Source organism: Grus americana, chromosome 1 (assembly GCF_028858705.1).
Source record: "Grus americana isolate bGruAme1 chromosome 1, bGruAme1.mat, whole genome shotgun sequence".
In the NCBI taxonomy this organism is placed as follows: Eukaryota; Metazoa; Chordata; class Aves; order Gruiformes; family Gruidae; genus Grus; species Grus americana.
Genome location: NC_072852.1, coordinates 200,228,783 through 200,249,601, shown reverse-complemented (window position 1 = coordinate 200,249,601; position 20,819 = coordinate 200,228,783). Strand labels below are relative to the sequence as shown.

General features: G+C 36.2%; 1 protein-coding gene across 11 annotated transcripts in view; it reads right to left on the bottom strand.

Annotated features, from left to right (window-relative positions):
- The window catches only part of PSPC1 (paraspeckle component 1), a 64,516-nt gene extending 44,151 nt beyond the window's left edge, over positions 1–20,365 (bottom strand). For 7 of the 11 annotated variants that reach the window (XR_008577046.1, XR_008577048.1, XR_008577050.1 and 4 more), the window contains exons 1-6: positions 19,867–20,357; positions 17,714–18,015; positions 14,997–15,092; positions 13,768–13,964; positions 8,505–8,589; positions 7,437–7,545 (exon numbers count right to left, since the gene is read on the bottom strand). Coding sequence is in view for 3 of the 11 variants with exons in the window: in XM_054825039.1 (XP_054681014.1) it covers positions 7,437–7,545; positions 8,505–8,589; positions 13,768–13,964; positions 14,997–15,092; positions 17,714–18,015; positions 19,867–20,241 (1,164 nt within the window). In the remaining 8 variants the exon portion in view is untranslated. Of the gene's footprint in view, positions 1–7,436; positions 7,546–8,504; positions 8,590–13,767; positions 13,965–14,996; positions 15,093–17,713; positions 18,016–19,866 lie in introns of all 11 variants that reach the window. The other 4 variants (XR_008577052.1, XR_008577053.1, XM_054825073.1 and 1 more) reach the window with 2 other exon arrangements.
- Between the last annotated feature and the right edge of the window lie 454 nt (positions 20,366–20,819).

Genomic DNA, 20,819 nt, shown 5'->3' with positions numbered 1-20,819 from the left:
CGTTAGTTTCTATTAACCAAGATATTAAACTCCCAATCTGAACAGTTACAAAATAGCTCTATAGAAACTCATCTCATCTTTTTTGTCCAAAACCCACTACTTATTAAAAATGCTAATTCATCTAACAATAACATCTAATCTCTGGAAAATTAAAGTGAAACCTAAAGAAAGACTTGATGGAAGACAGAAATATCAGACTTAAATTCCATATTCCTCATGGAAGATTTAATAACCCAAAACAAGTATTAGCTCTGGTAATGAGATAAACCTACTTGATGCCTACACTACAGAAAGGAGTCTTGCAAAATATTCATGAGAGAACCCCTAAATATTTTAATTTAAAAAATAGCATTTAGCCTGGTATCAAAAGACAGGCTAAATCACTAAGACAAGTTAATTCCTATGGCTTGGTTTACTGTATTACCACTATTAAAATTTTCCACTCCATGAGAGCTACTGAAGCAAAAGGTCAGAGGCTTACTGCTCACACTACAAAAAAAAAACTACTCAGAAGGCAATGCCTCTTGAGAGAGAAACCAAATCTATAAATAAGCCTTCCTCACACTAAGCAACAGATCCATTAACAGGTTTCTTCACATGAAAAAATACTATTTCTACAGAAATTTCACTTATTGATTCTTGGGTGTTTTACTCTTTCTTTAAACAGAGACCCTTTGAATAAAGTCATACTTTTCTAAGCAGAGGAACTTATTTTGGCTGCAAGTCTCAATGCCACCAAGTAAGATCTCAGGATTTAGACAGGTGGATGAGTCCAAAATAGGTACCAAGTAGACAACTGAAACAGAGTTAGTTTCTTCTTAGTCTGGGTAAATACATGTACAAACTCCAAGTCAAACTTAACTCCAGTAGCTGAGGAAGAAAAAAATGAAAGTTATTAAGGCAAACATTGATAAATGCCCTACATATTTTGAAGAAGCTAAAATTAAACACATTAACAAAGGATTTTTCCAAGTTATTTATAAAAGCCTCATTCTTACTTGTCAGAAGATGAAAAACTGAAGAACTCAGTATTTGATGAACTTAGGTAACTAGATTTTTTTTTTGTTAACTTGTGAGCAGTAACTATTTTGAGAAATTATATTAAAAATATGGAATACAGACCTATAAAATCAGCTCTTCAATACATTTTTTTCATTTTTATCTGTAAACCTCAGGAAACAGGAGAAGCTAAGTACGCAAATGGAGTATTCTGTAAACAAGCACACCAGGTGCATTTCAAGTCTTTCCATTAATAATTGAACAAAAACAGCATCTGCTAAATCTGAGGCCACATGAAATACTAAGACTGACAAAGACTGATGTCTTTGTGCCATTTAATATGAAGCATTTGAAGTGTTCTTTTAGTTTCTTGATCCATCAGTCTTACTGAAAGAAAATTAAGTTATAAACAAAACCAAATAATCTAAAGAACACAGACAACAAAAATTCCTTATCAATTACTGTAGAAGAGAATAAACCTGGGAATGCTTACAAGCAGTACCACAACACTAGATTCATACTGGAGATTTATGCACATTTGACAACACATTAAAGGACAAAAATTACTTATGAATGGTCACTTGTTCTAAGTTCATGTGAAGTAAAAATTAGCATGTTCTACAGCATTTTGTGCAAAAATTAGAAGACTATGGCAACAGAGTAAAAGATTTTAGTCTCAGTATCTGTAAAACTTATCACTTATTACCCTAAATATTCAAAGTTCCCACACACTGAAATAAGATGTTACAAATTAAATGTAACATTGTAATGATTATTTGCTCCATTACTGAAAAATCACCTTAAGAGGCATCCTTGATACACATAAAAACATAATTTACAAAGTCAATTATGAACCATCCTAAAACGGTCATGAAATAAATACTTACAATCAAAAAATATCTTATTCCACAAATAGCTTTGGTTTATGTATACAAACACATAACATGCTACAAAAAGATGGCTGAAGCTCTGCATTGGTTTTCATGCAATGTCTTTATATACTAAGAATAAATACGATATGACAGTTAAAATATTTTTGTATCTGGCAATGTAATTAAAGGCTGAAAATTATTTAGTTTCTGAAAATAATGCAATGTGAATATTTTAAGGAATGGTTATTCTTGCCTAAAGCACCAAATTTAGTATCTAAAAAACTGACGAAGAGAAGAAAGGCAAGATTTAAGTATGTGTCTAATGATACATATCACTGCAATTCTGCAAAAATTGAAAAAAAAAAAAAAAAAAAAATAGCACTACTGCCAAAACTAAGACAACCCACAAAACCACAAACTGCTTATTTATAAACTGCTTGCTCAAAGGCCTAGCCTGTGTTGCTTTATGCATAGGAAGAAACTTGATCACTGAAGTAAAACCACTGCCAAGAAAGCAGGAATGTTTTGTCAGGTTGGGGGTTTTTTTTTCAATTCTACATTTAAAGATCTGCCTTTCTCCAAAGTAGTTTTACCTTAAAAGGCTTTTAAGGTGTCAAACATGAACTACTTCTTCCACGAGTATGTATACTGGATTGCAAGAAGGAGGTAATTCATCTCTCCCAACCAAGCTCTACAAAAGAGCTTTTATAAAGCAGCCTAGCTTTATAGCAGTTTAAAAAACAGTGCCTTTATTCATACAGCCTCACAAACCTTCACCATCATCAGCTTCATTAAGCATACTAGGCTGTCAAGATAAAAAAAATCCAGATTTATTTTTAGTAGAAAACAGATCAGATTTGAAAAGAACCGTGGAAATTTTTATTACTATTGGAAATCTGCCTTAGCTTAGTTTTGAATAAGATAGGACACAATTCTGCATTCAGTGAAAATTCAAACTTCTTACATAACTGGGGCTTTTGAGCATAATGAAATCAGAAGACAGGAAAAAAATACAGTTCTATTCACTTAAGAGCCAAGAAGTGCAAAAATCTATTCCTGAATTACAGAAGTCCAAGGAAATCTGATAGCCTTGTTTCAAAAATATCTACTATTTAACTTGCAAATGAATTTAGAAGCGAGGGTTAAGATATACCTCAGCAGGCTCAAAATAATAAAGAAATGGGAAGGACAAAACTCTTAGAACAAAGACTAAAAATGTGGGGTTATTTCCAATCAAGTTTCTGGCACTCCTGAAGCTATGAACTTTGGTTTAGAATGTGCTTTTTTTTTTACTCCCTTGTTCTCATCTGTCTTACAGTTTTTGATCCAAGTCCACTACAATCTCTGTTGTTGAGGCAATCTCTACTGCTTTAGCATCTGCCACTTTATCCTGATACTTCCACAAAATACTTGAGCAGCAGTGCTTCTGTGCAAGAAAAATTAAAGCAAAACAAGATCTAGAAATAATTCTAGAGAAGACTAGGAGATAAAAAAGTATTTAATATACAGAGTCTTACATGAAAGAACAGTAAGCATTCAGAAGTTGAAGCTGATGAACTCACAAGAAACAGTTCCTTACATATGCAAGTTACACTTGAGAAAAAAAGGATTTTCCTTGGAGGGAAGAGGACAAGGACATCCAAAATTCTCAACTCCCTCTTTAAATCATCAGTAAGAAGAAGTGTAAGCTGCAGGCCAGTATCGCAACTATTTTTTCATAAAGTACAAGAACACCTGACACTATTTTGCAGTGTTACTACAGAATTAAATGTATGCACCATAAAACTAAGACTACAACTCATATTTTGGTCTCTTTTGTACACACATGAAAACTATTTTAATACACTAAAATCCAAATCACTCTCTTTTCAACTCTTCTAAGTTGGTGACATGAATAAAAGTAGTTCCTGGAACTGGAATTATTTGGTAAAAAGGCTCTGATTGAGATTTAACAATGTAAATCTATGTAAGCCGTTCACAACTAGATAGTAACCACTGCACAGTAATTAATGTATTACTAGCACTTAGAAATACTGTATTTTTTAAAAAAGTATTTGTGCTGCTGAAAAATAAAATATTGCTTCCAATCACCACCAGCAAGCTCCTCTTGCTGAAAGAAATATGCATGCGAAATAGAAATCAGCAAAATATTACAGGAAAACAAGTTTCCTGATCAAGCTATCATGAAATTAGAATGTACATATATTGATCTGTAACAGCGGATTTCAACTAACCAACTATTACAAAGCAAGTAACCAATATGAAAGTGTTTATCAATAACTTATCTACTAGAGATCACACAACTAGATTAATAAATTGTTTAGGCATCCCCAGGCTGCCCATCAGATTAACAAATCAATGCAATAAAAATTTTAACGTACAACACACCATGAACAAGAATGGTTCAGGAAGAGAAATATCCACAGAGAAAATATTTTTATCATCTGTAACTAAAACAAGTAACTGGTAACTGCATTAAACTTGATTACAAGACTTTCTCAAAAGTAGTTGTATTGAAAAATCAAAGTTTAACAAGTTAGGGAAAAGATACAGAAAGAAACTTTAAACAGGAAAGCCTAATACTGCGGGCTTTTATGAGAGGTTCCAATTCTGGTTGTCATTGCACTTACCATTTATGTCCTTCTTTTATACTGAACAGTAAAAAGGGATAGGATATAAGTGAAGGAAGCTTACTTTTCAAAGCTTTTAAGAAACAAAAACAAGGATTAGAAACAATTATTATTTTCCTTCTAAATACATGGTTGGCAGAAGACTTTAATATATTATAAGGATTATGCCAAAAGAGTTTCTCAAGACCTGATATGGTAAAAACTATCCACCAGTATCATAAAATGCAATTTTCACCAAGAGGCAACTTTTAAAATATTAAAAAAGAGAATAACTTTTTTCAGTGTATGTACAAGATACTACAAGTAATTACCAGATAGAGTCTGTTCACAGTAAACAAGTATTAGTAAGAATAAAAGTCAGTTGTATATGAAATTCTACTAAATTGAAAAAAGATTTGATGTATCATTTTGCAATCTCCAGAAACGCTTTACAATTCTTCTCTGCTGCAAAATGCAAAGGCTTTTTCAATTCCAATTCACACTATACAACTTAAATACAGTTATCTAAAGACGTTATAACGAATGCCTATGAAATGATAGGCCATGCTTAGAGTTACATAGCTGCCCTTACTAGAAACACTTGCTAAAGAAAGTAAATAAATACATCAATTCCAATGTTGTTTCAATTCTTCCTCTTTTAAAGTTCAAAGGACATCAGAAGTAAAACATAAGTCAACACATGACCAGACTACTGAAGACTAGTCTGAAGACTAGAGAAAATATTTTTTTTTATATATTATTGTATATGCCACTTCAACTTCACATGACATTAAAAAAACACCACCTGTACTATATATTCCTTTATATAACTTATAACACTTTTGGTAGAGTTGTCACTGCACAGCTACATCCTGTATATTCTTGCAGTGTATTAATTAGTTCCAAATGAACACACAATTCCAGTAATGCAACTCAATGGGAAAGCTACACTCTACCAAAGCATTCTTCCATCTTTACCTTCCCCCCCCGAAAAAATTCACTGTATAAAAGTCGCAAAAATTATGCATAGTGATTGAAGTGCTTTCCATTTGAACCATTCCTCTTCCCCTCTTATGCTACATTTTTGCCATGTCCAGCACGCCAACTTGAAGTTACTATTCACATTGAGTTCAGAATTTAAAGATGCAAATAAGCACGAGGATGGCCAAACTGTGGCAAGCAGTTCAAGCACAGACGCTAAGTAACATTATCTCAAGACAACTGCAAGAAGAAAACCAGTAAAGGTTGCTGTGGTCAACATTATCTAGTTTTCCTCAGCACCCCAATCTCCTAACAGCAATGGAATCTGAAGGAGCTACTGCTAGGTTGGCTCCCCAGCTTCCCCTTCCTGCAGCTCTCTGCAGCAAGTAGCATGGGTCTCACAGGTAAGCCACAGGAGGATTTTGACAGGTAGTTTATAGGGTCAGAAAGCCAGGCCACCCCAAAAGATGCTATGTGAAGATATTATGGTGAAATGTGGCACTACAGAAGTCACAATCAGTACGTGCTATTTCTAAATTACACAAGACACTGTTATATGCTATTTCACAAAGTACATTTAATAATATATACATGGGAACACACTAAAGGACACTGTGAGTTTTGAATTCTTGATCTTCATCGCCCCAAAGAAAAGATATGCTGAAAGCGGGTTTGTTTTACAGTGTGAGCGCGTATGGAAATAAATTACTGTTTTCTGCAGCAAGTTTCTCAAAACACAATCAGCAAAATCAACTGATAGCTGTTAATAACATCAAAGGAACAATTTTGCTTCTTCCCATCTTTACTAAAAACACTAAGGGGCAGAGGATGGGAAAACAGATGTCCTGCTGAGAACAGGAAATCTTTTATTTTCTAACTTCTCTTAGGATGTCTCAGAACATACATAATATATTCTTCTCAACCCTACAGAAAATGTTATAGTATAGAATGTAAAATAGCTATTTCTTTCACCAAACATAACATTGGAAAGTAGCTGAGAATCCAGCAGTTTACTTTTGACTTATGTATCAAGTTGTACCTGTGAAGGGGAGCAAAAGTCCCTCCTGCAGACTACAGTTGTTATGATAATGTAAAAGAGCATTGTGCAGATTGCTTATTCATCGCTTCCTCACTAAGAACAGCTGTAACAGTAAAAGGTATCCTTCTCACATGAAACTAAAGCATTCACAATACAGGTTGCATTCATTTAACTGCTTTAGTTGGTAGAAAAAAAAAATCATACCCTTGACCAAAAATAGATCATGAAAATTTAGAAGCTGTCTCCTCTGATACCACCTTTTTGCTAGTCCTGCAGGATGACTCTTCAGAGGCAGAACACACCTAAATTACTAATATAAATAATGTAGAAATTATAGCAGATGACAATTTTTTTTCCCACCTTTATAATCTTCCTGGTCTCCTTTACTAAAAATTTTGATGTTTACCTCATCTATATTTACAGTAGGGTCAAAGGGGAGAGTGATTTTTAGGTTCCATATGAAGTTAACACTGCTCATTTTGTTTCTGAAGTATATTATTCTTAATAAGTTAAGCATAAACCAAACCATGTAATTCAAACAAGCTTAACAACCTGAACTGGTTTAAAATTTAAACCTTCAGTCAAACTAGGGCACCTCCTCACGGAAACATCATTTATTCCCATAATGACCTACTTAAAAAAAAAAAATACTATTTTTATTGGAAAAATTCATTTCCCAAATAAAAAAGGCAACTTGTTATCTGAACACTTTCACTTAACTAAAGTGTTACATCACCAGCTTGTAGGAAAAATAACAGTGACGTCATTGTACAAGAGATTAACTACACTACTAAATTTGTACCACTCACGAGAACGACGGAATACTGAAGGAAAAACAGTGAACAAGAAGACAGCAGCTCAATAGTTAGCACATAAAAATATTACAATACAAAATTATTTTACCATTTTAACTTTTCATCGTAGAATTTTACTTACATTGTCCATGAAATTTGGCTTAAATCCTCCCTCCTGCTGTCGTCGCAATTCCTCCTGTTCCCTCTGGCGTAGCATCTCTTCTTCACGACGCCGATGTTCTTCTTCATGTCTGGAATATTTTTCAAAAACTATGTAAACTTAGACTCTTTACCTGTTCAGGCTTATACTTGGTCTCAGGAGATAAGATCAAGCATACAAACAACAAAACTGCTTTTTTAATAGTGTAAGGCACTAACCTACTCCACCTGATGAGTCTGAATATTACTGGGGGGGGGGGGGGTTTAACTCAAATACAGGTAATTACAATACCAGTACATTCTATACTTGTTCTTCCAGCTACGTATTGGTAAGCAGGTTAAAATACTCCAGCTTTTAACAAGTCACTATGGATTAAAACATTTCAATACTGCCACAAGACACATTTTTAATTCTGCAATGTGTTTGTGTTTTGCTCTTTTTTCTCATCTACATTTCTTGTGATATTTAACATAAAAAATATAAACTCAATCAACAGATGATACTATGTCTATTTTCTTAAATTTTAGCAGAGGCATGAAAACAAATATTTGTATGAATCAAATCTTAGAGGAAAAAAATGTTTGCAACATACCAGAAAATCAAGTGAAAATATCCACCACAATCTCGTCAGACTATAAATTTGCAATGCTACTATTCCACGTGCAGATCACCTGCCCATAAATCTTAGAAGCACGTTCATATCTATTGGTTATGCTTCAGTCACAAGGTTAAAATAAATAATATGAAACAAAAAAATTACGACATATCTACACTATTTAGAAAGCTCAGAAATTTACAACAAAACTAGTAGAACTGAAATAAATTAAAAAATCAAGAAATACTTGAAGCTATTCTATTTGCGTAAGTTATCACTTTTCTGTTCAAGAACACCAACAGAAACATCACACATAATGCTTTTGAAAAACAACTTTTTAGCAGCAGAAACATTTTTATTCGACATCAAAAGCAAGCTCTACAAGCTAGAGCATCTAAATTCACAGGCCTACAGCAGCTGCATGCCACACCTTTGCACAGTAGAAGACAAAATACCTCAACTGTATCTGCTTGCGCTTTTGAAGCTCTTGATTTCGAAGTTCTTCCAAACGCCTCAATTCTTCTTGACGTCGCATGAGATCTAACAGGATTAAAAATGTAATAAAGATAAAAGCTGCCAATCAACAATGTGACAACACAAAAATTGCTATTACTGTCAGATTACAGTTCTAACATTCAATTTTTAAATTTTTCAATGCATTTAACTAGTTTCTTCCCATAAAGCTAAGTCTAGTATATGAAAAAACACACTGGATCCACAGATCACAAACACGGAAAGGTACAGGACTGGCAAGGCCTCGGAAGCAGGTTATGGAAACAGAAGTCTGAAGTCCTCAAAGAAAAGGAGAAAAAACTCCCCATCTCTTAAATCACATCCTGGTTTTACGTCTAGGGCAAGGCATCAATTTTCTCACAATGCTGTGTACTGCTAAAGTCACACCAGCAAGAAAACTAGTACAATATATATGGGCTTATACTCTCCTCTACCTATTGCAGACTGCTGCATGGCACACATCAGGAAAAAGTGAGATGAACCTCAGGTGCATGTAATCCAATTTATCACACAACTCTGCTTACAGCAACTTACAAATGACAAATATTTTAACACTATCAGAAAGGAACAGCTATATCCTCTTAAAAAGCACTTAAACTGCTCTTAAAAAGCAGGGTGCAACTAACAGTACTAGTTTCTGACCAGTCACATTTTTGATTTCTGCCTGGAAATTTATGCTTTATTCAATGAATATTAATTCTACCTTTTGTTAGAAAGCAGTTCTTTGCCTTTTGTATTTTCATAGGATACTGGCCACATGACATTTTTAGACACCGTGAAGAACATTCCACTATACCACCTCTTATGTGCCTTTCATGCTTTAGTGCAACTACGCCACACATTTCTCCACGCATTTCTTCACTATACTAATTATAGCACTTTTTTAGCTATGCGAATCACTTTCCTCAAACCTGCATTAGCATCTATTATTACAACTTAACCTTTTAATATCCCAAACCAACTACAATGACCAGTATATTTCACCAAAATATAATGTATTTGTTTTCTTTTCTAACAAAGATTATCATCAGATTTTTGCTCTCATATCATCCTTATTGACATTAGAAGTCCTTTCTCAAGCACATTTTTGAGGCTGTTTTTCCAATCTCTTCTGCAAAATTAACACATTTCACACCTCAATGGAATACAATTACGTTGAAGATTCACTCAAAGTCTGAGGGCTGTTTCTTTGCAACTGTGCTTGCCATGGAAGGCTTGGCCACTGTTATCCTGATACTCAGGGAGTGCCACTTTTTTTTAAATAACCTTTAGATTATTTCAGAGTACAAGTGCACCTTTTTCTTTTAAAATTAACCTTTAGGTTGTTTCAGGGGATCAAGACCCATTCTGTGCTCAATATTGTCCACTGTGGGAAAAGATGTCTCCTTTTCAATTCTTTGTTCTTTCAAATTTATGCACCATTCCCTTTTTCTTGTGTTAATACACTGGCACAGTATTTCCTACTTTCTCTCCACCACTAATTGCTAAAAATTTATCATTTACTCCCCTTTATTCTTAAGGTGAGAGTCCTACTTTTCCCAGTGTCCTCTTTTTTTTTTTTCTTCCACAGCACAGTTCTGATTATTCCTTTTCCTGAAATCGTTAGTATTTTGAAGTTCAGCATACCAACTTATGATGCAATACCATTTGACAATGGCAGAATCCTGGCCCAAAGCCTTACTAGCCAGATGAAAATACAGATCTACAGGTTTGGGCAGTGCACAGAGCCATTCATATTAAAAGATCTGCAGTGATGGTAATTCTGGATTGACATATATTGGACACAGGCCCTTTCTCTGAATAGAACAAAGCTGCACTAGAACAGCTGGGGGAAAAAAAAGAAAGCATTACTATTAGCTTCTGCACTTTCTTGTGCTTAAAAAATGGGCAAGGTCTTCATTTTATCCTCAACCTTCTGCTCAGCAGAGGGCAGAAGGTGAAAATGTACTCTCACCTCAGAAGTTAATCCTACAAGCAAGAATACCAAGTCCAAAAAGATTTTTAAGCTGTGTTAGATGCTGATTTTTCAGGCTGTAAAAACAGAAAACACATGTCCAGCTTCCATATAACTGATATAGAATGAAGCTTCTAGTTAATTTCAGCCACGCTTTCCAGTATTTTCATAAACTATTTAACCATCATTATGAGAGAATATTTACAAAAGTCTGATGCATACCACCAATATGTAGATCAGAAACTTCATGTCAATTTACTTACACATCGAAACATGTATTCTGCTTTACAAATTACTTCTGACTCAATCTGTCAAAACATGACACTTAGAAGTGAAAAATTACACATATCAAAAGAATGAAGTCTACCTACAGTATTAATACCACACCACAAAAGGCTGAGTACTTCAGACAACATGTTCTACTTCAAGTCCTACTAGCTCTCATAAAGCAATTTCTCTAAAACCTTCACCTGCAGGAGTATGTGGACTCTAGTAAACTCACCCTTCCCATCATCTTTTTAGCCCTGACAATATATTGCATTTCATATTTCAGAATAACTACTTCAATACACCTTTAAATATGTGGCTTGTGCATCAGGTATACAAAAATATTAATTATAGGTTCTGATGCCTCAAAACTTTCACTGCAGCTTTCTTAAAAACCCAGTGATGCAATTGCATCAATATAATGAATATTCTTGGCATGGTGTGAACTTATACCCAGAGACACTGTTCAGACCAGCAAGATTTAGAAGCAGATGTCTGAAAATAGATACAAGAGAAAAAAACACCTTATTTTCATACACACTTAAGCTGGAGAATGGAAAAGATTAAAACAGAAGGAGTGTTTACTAACCCCTAGAGCTTGGCAAATTAAACATCTGCAGGCAAATAAGCATAAATCTAATTATCTGAACAAAATTCCGAGTTATTTGGTACTAAACAGGGAAGGAAAAACCTCTCCTCCCACACTAACAAAAAGCATGTTTCCTCACTGGAACATTAGCACAAAAAGCATTCATATTCTAGGGGCTCATTAATGGAAGGAGTAATTCTCTTCCTTTTCCATATAAAAATGGAGCTTAATGGATTCAAAAAAAAGGAATTTTTTTCCTTCACAATGTCCTTAAAAGAAACCCTAATACCTACAGAACATCCCTAAGCTGTTCTCTCACGTTTTACCAACAAGATCTTACGTATGTTAATAAACAGGCCACTGTCATCTCAGTTTAAAATGTGATTAAGAAAAGGTAATCCCTAAACTTGCCGTCAAATACAAGACACAGGAAGATAAATTCTAAAAAAATTAAAGTCTAAGTTCTAGAATTGGATAATTAGCACCAGCAAATATTAACAATTAGTTAAGTCAATGGTAATTTATCCAACCTGTATTTTCAGCACTGAATCATGTTTATCAATATCAGTCACACATTAACAAAATTAAAAATGTGTGTCTAATTGAAAAGAAGGGTCTGTATTGTGTATTATAGGCATTGTTGTTATATCACATTAACATTTACATTCCTTACCGGTAAGATATACCCACGCTTACATGCAAACCAAATGCTTTAACATTTTTTGCTTGGAAAATAAACGAAGAAACAACTTGACAGTTGTCATTTCAGGTGCTGCAATAACTATTTGGCATTTCGAAACAGTTTTTTATTTTATTATGCTCTGTATTTCAGTACAAGATCTTATATAAACAGTATGGTTTCACACTAAGAGCAAGCATGCCTATTTAGAAAAAACAGGCTAAGTAAACTTTTTTCCTAATGACAACTTTTAGTTGCAGCAGATTTAAGAATACTGTATAAAAAAGTAAATATGCTCCTTTTAATCTCTTTTCCAGTTGTGAAAATGTTTTAAAACAGATTTTTAAAAGACCATGTGTTTATATTCAATATATCTAAGCATTTAGTTACTTTAATACCACCAATGTAGTGAATACTCTAATCCAGCTCATATAGATATTTTCAACATGTCATTCAAGTCAGCAGAAAAAATTAAGAGAAACCAGTCTCACACGGGGAAGTTGTATTACCAACAAAAATGTCCCTTCTTAAGAGCAAGCATTAAGTAAAGCCATATAATCGCAGCAGACAGCTTGTATGAGTTACCTGGGTTTAAGTTTTGAAATGCATTCACTAAGATCAAATCTCTTAAAAATGACAAGGCACTCTTATTCAGCCTATCAAACTAGCTATTGTACTGTCTTATGATCTAACACTCTTAGGGATAAGAATTTTTTTAGGTAGCCATGACCTTCCTTAAATCAGGATTTAAAAAAAAACATACTTCAGTGTTTCATCCATGCAACAAACTTGAGATCCTTTCCAACAGGTCTGCAAGATATATTTAAACTTTATGCACTCAAATCTTGCAATTTAGCAGTCATACAGAGGGAACTAAAATCAAGTAGTTGTTCAATAGTTCTGACCTGGAAGGCAGTGATTACATCTCCACAGCATTTTGGGAAAAACATGTTTTGGGGAGAAGGCCAATAAGCAGAAAGTACCAGACACTTGCCCTGCCACTGTCCTCTCTGCCCAAGAAACACAAGGTCCACCCAGCTCCATTCTTATTAAAGAAAGGGCTTGAAAGCAATTGCTAGAGGACTTGTTTTCCCCACAACACTAGCGAAGGACAAGATGTCAAAACAATTAGAAAAGAGGGACATGTAATCTTAAAAATTCAAGAACAACTGAAATTCACGGCGACTGTGAGTTATTTTGAGTTGTTACACACATATAATACTATGCACACATCAGACTTCTCAGCTAGGTTTCAAAGGTGAAAAAAGTAACATTAGGTACTGGAACATTTAAAATCACACCAGAGGTGTACAGAACAGCCTGAAGTACAAGCTATCATTTTTTATTTTTTCCTGCACATGGCCCACAAACAGTATTTAGTCCTATCTAGTATCTTAAGCAACACCAAAAATGGAAAACAATTTTACTAATGAGTGTGAAGCTACCATTCAATTTCTTAACATGAACTACTTACACTAGACAAATTTAAGAAGAAAACAGACCCAGACAATCACCCCGTTCCCAGTTTCTTAATCCATCTCCACAAATCATCAAGGAATATGTGTAAGGAGAAATAGTATTTCCTTTTCCTCAATTCAATGCATTTAATTAAATAGTGTCTGAGAAAATATCTAAGTTTAACATACAGCTCAATAAGCTACACAAAGAAAATCTGTGACAAAACAAATTTAATACTAGCAAATTAACTGATTTTACCTTGCCTCATCAGCATTAGCTGATGCTCATGTCTAGCTGCTTCCATTTCTGCCTCTAGTTTCTCTTTGGCTTCTCTAATGTTCCTGTCAACCTGTTCACGCTGTTGCTTTTCCATCTCATCAAGAGCCTTCCACCGTGAAGCATACTCAAACTCAAAGGTTCCAGGCTGAGCAAAACGTGGAGGCTGTTCTCTTTCCCTAATAAAAATTTTGCAGTTAAAATGTACAGAAGGACACATTTAGATCAACAGCTGTAATAGCCAAAGATTCTATAAACAATCACTTTAAGGGTAGATCTTGACTTTAAATCAATCTGTTAGATGACTACATTCTAAACCAGTCAAAGCTTAATTCAGCTGTTAAGACAAGTAATTTGATCAGAGAAATCATCCAAATAAAGATCTGTTCAATTTATACAATTTTAAGATAAAAATTTATATTTACTTTGGTACAAAATACCAAGCTGCAACACTGGATTAACTGTGTTCAGCATTCTAAAGCAAGCAGTCAATTCATAAAACCAGTTATTCAAATACATATCAAAGCTTACTAGACCGCTCAGAATATTAGCCAGAATCTCTAAACATCAAAAGGTGCCAACATTTTATTTCACATTCTAACACTAATATTGTAACTAACAGCAGCACATTTTTGAAAAGAGGTATTCTACACTCTTACCAGAATAAGCATTTTAGCTTCAAGCAACATAATTTCTAAACTGCAATCAAATTTCAATATTAAAAATTAATATTATCAGATTAGGTGACTTCTCTTCCACCTCATGATCAAGACTTTCTCATATCATGCTCAAAGTTTTATCTGAACCATGGAAGCTGCAATGATTTACATTCCACTGATTTTACAAACAGTTATGGGGCTATTCAGAGAACAAAAGAGCTGTGGGTATAGAAACCTCTGCAGGATTAGACCACACCCCTAATCCATAAAGACTATAACTTGGCTGGCAACAAGCTCCAACTGATTTCAGTGTAGGCCAGGAATTCATCTATTTTAGTAAATGCACAGAACATTAAACCAACTATTCTGAATTTTACTATGATTAGGAAGTCTCAGCAAGTTCCTATTTAATCCTTTGACGCAAAGCAGCACAACATACAAAACACTACTTCCTGTTACACAAACTCAAAAATTAAAAATTTGCATATATTTACCAAGCTAAGTAAGTACATATAAAACATGATTTATAAAATAAAGCTAAACGCAACTTACTTGTGATACTGTTGTGTCTTTTGCATTAGCTTCTCTGGGAGCCCATCTTCATCATCAAATTGCTCCATTGGTTCTACAACAACAGGTCGAGGTGTTCTGGAAGACAGTTTCAATTTAATAATTGAATCATAAATTTAGCAGTTAAAGTTATTTTAGTATTTTAAGGAAAGACTCCAGAAAGCTAACATACATTATGACTCCTGTGTCTTGCAAATTCTTCCTAAATCGTAGGATTCCAATGAATCCTGATTTTAAGAATTATTTTGAAAATAATTGTTCCTATACCCAAAACCAGCTATTCCACCTGGAAACTAAAATTTACTTGATGTAGTTCTGTTTACTATGAAGCATTTAAAGATTAAAAAAATCTCAAAACCATCTACAAACAATTACAAAATGTTTAGGAAGGAACTACCTTTTTGTTTTCATCAGTGACACAATATGGGGGCCATGATTATATTGGGAAAGCACCAAACCCAAAACAGAGCAACACAACCTATTCATATTTCCACAGAATATTAAAAGTTATTTTTGAAAGTTACTCTACAACTGAAAACAGCTTGATAATTTGGCATTAATATTCCAGCAACAAGTAGAAAAACCTTTCTGCTTAAGTTATTTAAAACCTTTCTTTTAACAACTGTACTCTCACAAATCAGAATCCTAATTTATCTTTGAAAATACCTTCCTTGAATTCTCATTATCTGTAGTAACCAGAGCCAAGTATTAGCCAGTACTGTCAAGGATAGCAGTATAAAGATCCTGATTTGTATAAAAAGCTCTCTGCATCGGTCTTGGGAGCACAGCCTACAATACACATCTTAAAGAGATAAGAGCTACGGACACTATTTTCAAAATGCTAGCACTTATTTATTGTGTTCCACACCTTTATTAGAAAAAAAAAATCAATAAATTTTAACAACATCTGCATCTGAAAAAGAAAACTTTGGGCATCAAGTGCAGATTAAAAAGATGAATTCTGGAATCACAGAGCACAACTCAACAACTGTTTCTCCTGATGTTATCTGCATGGCATTTGCTGGCAGTTCTGTTATTTAAATACAACTGAACTGTGGTGTTAACAAGTTCTGATTTAAAACATGAATTTTAAATCTCTAAATTAATGTTTCAAATGCCTAGTTTTCATATATTTATCCCATGAATTTAAAGATTTTCTTCTGATCAGGCAGAGAGTTTTCATTTAAAAATGTAAAATTAAAGATTCTGAAGCAAAATATCAAAGGATTCATGCTAATTATCTTTGCAACTGTCCGTTAGGGAACATGTCAGCCACCTAAGCAAGACAAAGATCAAGTGCTTTTATTCACTCAGGCCACGGTTAGATGGTCATTTTAATCCAACTCATCTATCCAGCTGGTAAAACAAGAATACCCTTCCTCATACCCGAGCTTCTTTTTCCCTGCCACATCCTTCGTGCCAAGAATAGCATTCACATAACATTGAACTAGATTAGTTCCCTTGTTTGGCTCACTGTGCTTCCATTCAAATACTAATGCCAAGAAAAGCCAGGGGATAAGGATAAATTGCTGGCACCTACTGATAACCGTAAAGTTGTATTCAGATTGAATTTACTACGTAGCCACCAGGTCAGTTCAGTGGCACACAAGATTTATGAGATTATCACAAGAAAGAGGAGTTCCAGATCCTTTCCCCACCTACATTCCCCTCCTGGCAACATTTTCTCCTGCCTTATCCTCTGCTGGACCTAATGTTCATAGCACCCACATTAGCAAGCACCTTAATGTGCATAAACAGCCAAAAATGAACCCAACAAAAGCAGCTGAATACTTTTCTGTTGTTTTAGCAAACACAAATGGCTTATGGAAGTATCAAAAAGTTCTCAAGCAGATAAAAGACCAACAGCACACCCAGGACAGAAAAAGAACTACAAGTTCCCCAATTTGATGGCAACGAGCTTCCATGCTGTGGAACCACAGCCTTATTTTCCCAAATGCGAATCAGAAAAATAAAAAAAATCCTGAGTATCATATCACACAGTCTTTAAGAAAGCATTTGAAAATGCCACTAGTGAATATGTTAAAAGCACAGCAGTTAACAACTCTCTTCAACAACTACAGAAATAAGATATGCAAGAGAGAAGTGCTGTAATTTGCAAGTTTGCTTGCCCCTGAAAGTCTTTCAGAGATTGGTGCCATAAACTTCTGCAGAATCGAAGTCTTCATTTAAAAAAAAAAAAAAAAAAAGTACTTCTGGTCTTTCAAGCCATAAATAAAACTTTTGAGACAGAAATAAACACAGGAACACCTTCCTGAGTTTACAGAAGTGTCAGCAATTTAGTGCACTGTTTTGCTAAGAAACAGAGGAGTATTATTTTGTTATATTGTTACTGGGATCAGGAAGAGCATGATCAATGAAAATAAAGTCTCACTACAAAAAGTACTACTGTATAGAAAAGGAAAAGTAATAGTGCATATAGACAAGGAAAAGCAAAACGTTGCCATAAGACTCTCATATGGTAATTACAGGCCTTATAAACAGTAAGCAGAAAGAGATGGTTCTCCTCAAAAAAAAATTAGGAGTATTTGGGGTATTCATGTAAAACACCTTAATTTCTCACCTCATGGCTTTCATAATTTGAAAATAAAATAAGAACTAGAGACTACCCATGAACGCAGTTTTCTTTTACATCAGAAATATATACTCACACAAATTCAAACAAAAGCATATGAACTTACGTTGTTAGCAAGAATGCCCCATCACTGCATCTTTCTAGAGCTTTCCGTGCTGGAGGTTTTGCTGCAAACTCTACGAAACCTTTTCCTGTAGCTCTGCCACGATCATCTACTACAACAACAGCTCTTTCCACTGGCCCAAATTGAGAGAACGCTTGTTCCAGCAGCTCATTAGAAACCACAGGTGAAAGATTCTTCACTGTCAGGGCAGCTCCATGTGTAGCAAATCGAATTCGAAGTGGTCTGCTCTTCAAAATAGTACCATCAAGTTCTGCCTTTGCTATTTCAGCCAGTGTCCTAGATTCCTTTTTCAAGATATAAAATATTTCATATATTTTATTTTCAAAGACAACAGATACCACTTTTGTGTTTCCCACCCCAGAAAAGCAGCAAAGTTTTTTCTACTTAACTTGAGCACATTAGCATCAGGGTCATTCAACCTTCCCCTCCCCCCAAAAAACCCCCAAAGTTCGTGTCCACTGATTGAAAAAAACAATATGCATTTGTCATCCCCTATGATTTATTCTAAAAAAATAACACAGGCACAAATTTCTGTTGCACATTAGAGGACTTAAATTCTCATTATGATGGATACGTTTGTGCTGCTCTGTAAAGGCTTTCAGTAGAGTTGAAAACTTCGTGCTTTTTATATTCACCTACTCAAATGTTTGTATTCTGCATCCCTAGCTCTATATAGTAGGAAACAGTATTTTCAAAGATTACAGTGCAGGATCTAATGTGTTTGGGGTTTTGTTTTCCTTTTAAATGAGTGAAAATACCACACTTGCTCTTAACCGCTGTTGGATGAACTCTCAATGGATGTCCAATTTGAATTTCATCAGCAAATGATGAAGTTACTTTCTTTGCTCATGTATTCATTCTTCTCACATTGATGGGCTTTCTGCACCCACAACCATGAGACATTATGCATCAATAACTGCCTTTTTTCTCATTTCAGAGATTCTCACTGAGTTTGATACCTGCAGTCCCTCACATTTAAAGAAATTATTCTATAGATCATGGCCATTTTCTCCACAGTTCAACTGACTAAAGCAAATTGTTTAAAAATAACATATTCCCTAAACATAACAGAAAAAGGAAGGCCAGATAAAAGCTGTATCTAATCTGTATTACATACAAAACTGAGTAATGACGTGTAAACCTATCACACTTCCTCCAGAAATCTGCTATTTCAGGCTGGGACATTCTCAGGGTAAAAGATGTATAGCAGAATGCCACAAGCACTTATCTTTAAGATGACAACGAAAAAGAAAAAAAATCCTAACCAGTAAAATACATGGAAAAATTGTAACTAGAGACACCCAAAGCACTCCAAAGCTATTCCCCGAACAATATAAATCATTGCATTCTAGACACGGCAGTCATGAAAACTAATCCTGCACAGTATCATAAGCTTTTCAGACGATTCCTTTTTTGCATGCTCAACTTGAGCATATTTGACCAAATACTGTATTATTCCTAAAAATCTAGTCTTATCTGGACACAAGTAATTTAAACAACCCAAGGTCTCATTTCTTTGCCATTCTGAGATTACATCTCCTGCTTTCACGATGTGTGAGCAGTGGTATTTCAAAACAATCCTGTCCAGTCTTTAAAATTAACTGTGTTTTCATAGACAAAACCCATACTCATAATGAACTGTACAGACTGAAATTTGCTTCAGCACAAAGAAGGATTTTTTTCTAGTCCTAAAGTACGATAAATTCTCCTTTAAATGAGGAAAGTCTTTATACAGGTATTACACGAACAAAGCAGGTCTTGCAACTGTCCATTCACTGAAAAATAACAGGCTGCAAGAGTACCCATGGTAGCAGCACGTAAACGGTACGTGGTGGAGGAGCCCTGAAACCAGCGGAGTACCGCGTAGTGTGGTGGGAACCTAAACGCGAGGGGCCGAGAAAGCGGATCACAATGCAGGCCTCTGGCTTGGATGTATGGAAGGAAATGGGGGGGGAGAGAAGGAAGAGGAAGCGCGGGGAACAGCGCTAGCAGCAAGGATAGAGAAAGAATATGGGGCAGCTGTCTTTTTTCACACCCGCCCGACAAGGAAAGGCGGGGGAGGGACAGAGGTCTCCTGCTTGCAGAGGCAGCCCCTGGGTTACGGGGCAACTACAGAGGCTCGCGCGAATCCTCACCAGGCGAATGAAGCCAAAGCCACGGTCCCGATTGATGAAGACCTCGCTAGGTTCCCCGTAGCGCTCGAAGAGGCGCTTGAAATCTTCCTCAGTGATATCAGTAGGCAGATTTCCCACGAACAGCCGGCAGCGCTGCGTGTAGCTCTTCTCGCCGGGTTTGAGAAAGCTTTTGATATCGATGGTGAACCCAACCTCCTGCTCTTCATCTCCACCCTCTTTGCTCGGCACTAGCGCCATGGCCGCCGCTGCCTCATTCTCCGTTTCTAGGCCCCGCAACCCCTTCAGGTTGCCGCCACCCCCCCCCACCATGCCCAGCGGCGCCGCTGGGGAGCTATTCTCGATCCGCACTTGCTTCAAGTTCCTATTCGCTGCCATATTCAGACCTCGCTCCTTTCTCGCTGGTTTTGTCAGGGGACGCGGCACCTGGTTCAGCAACCACCGCCTCCGACCCTCGGCCAATTCAAAATGGCGCCGCCGCCAACCTCGACGAGTTGTAACGTCCCTGAGGAAAGCCCCGCCCACCATCGCCCGCGCTGCCTTCCCCGCTACTGCTCCTGCTCATTGCTGGGCGCCGGGAGGGGTTCGCGCATGCGGAGGGGTTCGCGCATGCGCAGTCCTGCGCGGCCGTGGGGGGGCGCCGCGTCTGTTTATGGTGCCTTGCTTTACTTCGGCGCTGTTCTCTCTCAGCTCCGGCGTACGGGCGAACTTGCTGCAAGCCGCGAGAAGTCGGTCTTTGCGTCTGTGGAGACAGATGCTTACTAGCGGGCTGCGCTGCCTGAGAGAGTAACCCGCCCAGAAGCTTCTTGTTTCCCTGCTAGCTCGGCTCCCTCGGTGCTTGACCCGCCTGCACAGAGAGTCGCCGCAGACGCAACCATATTGGGCTATAGTACTGGTCTCGGAAGTGTTCAGGTCCTGCGGGCTGTGCGGCAGTCCGTCCCCAGGCAGAAGAACCC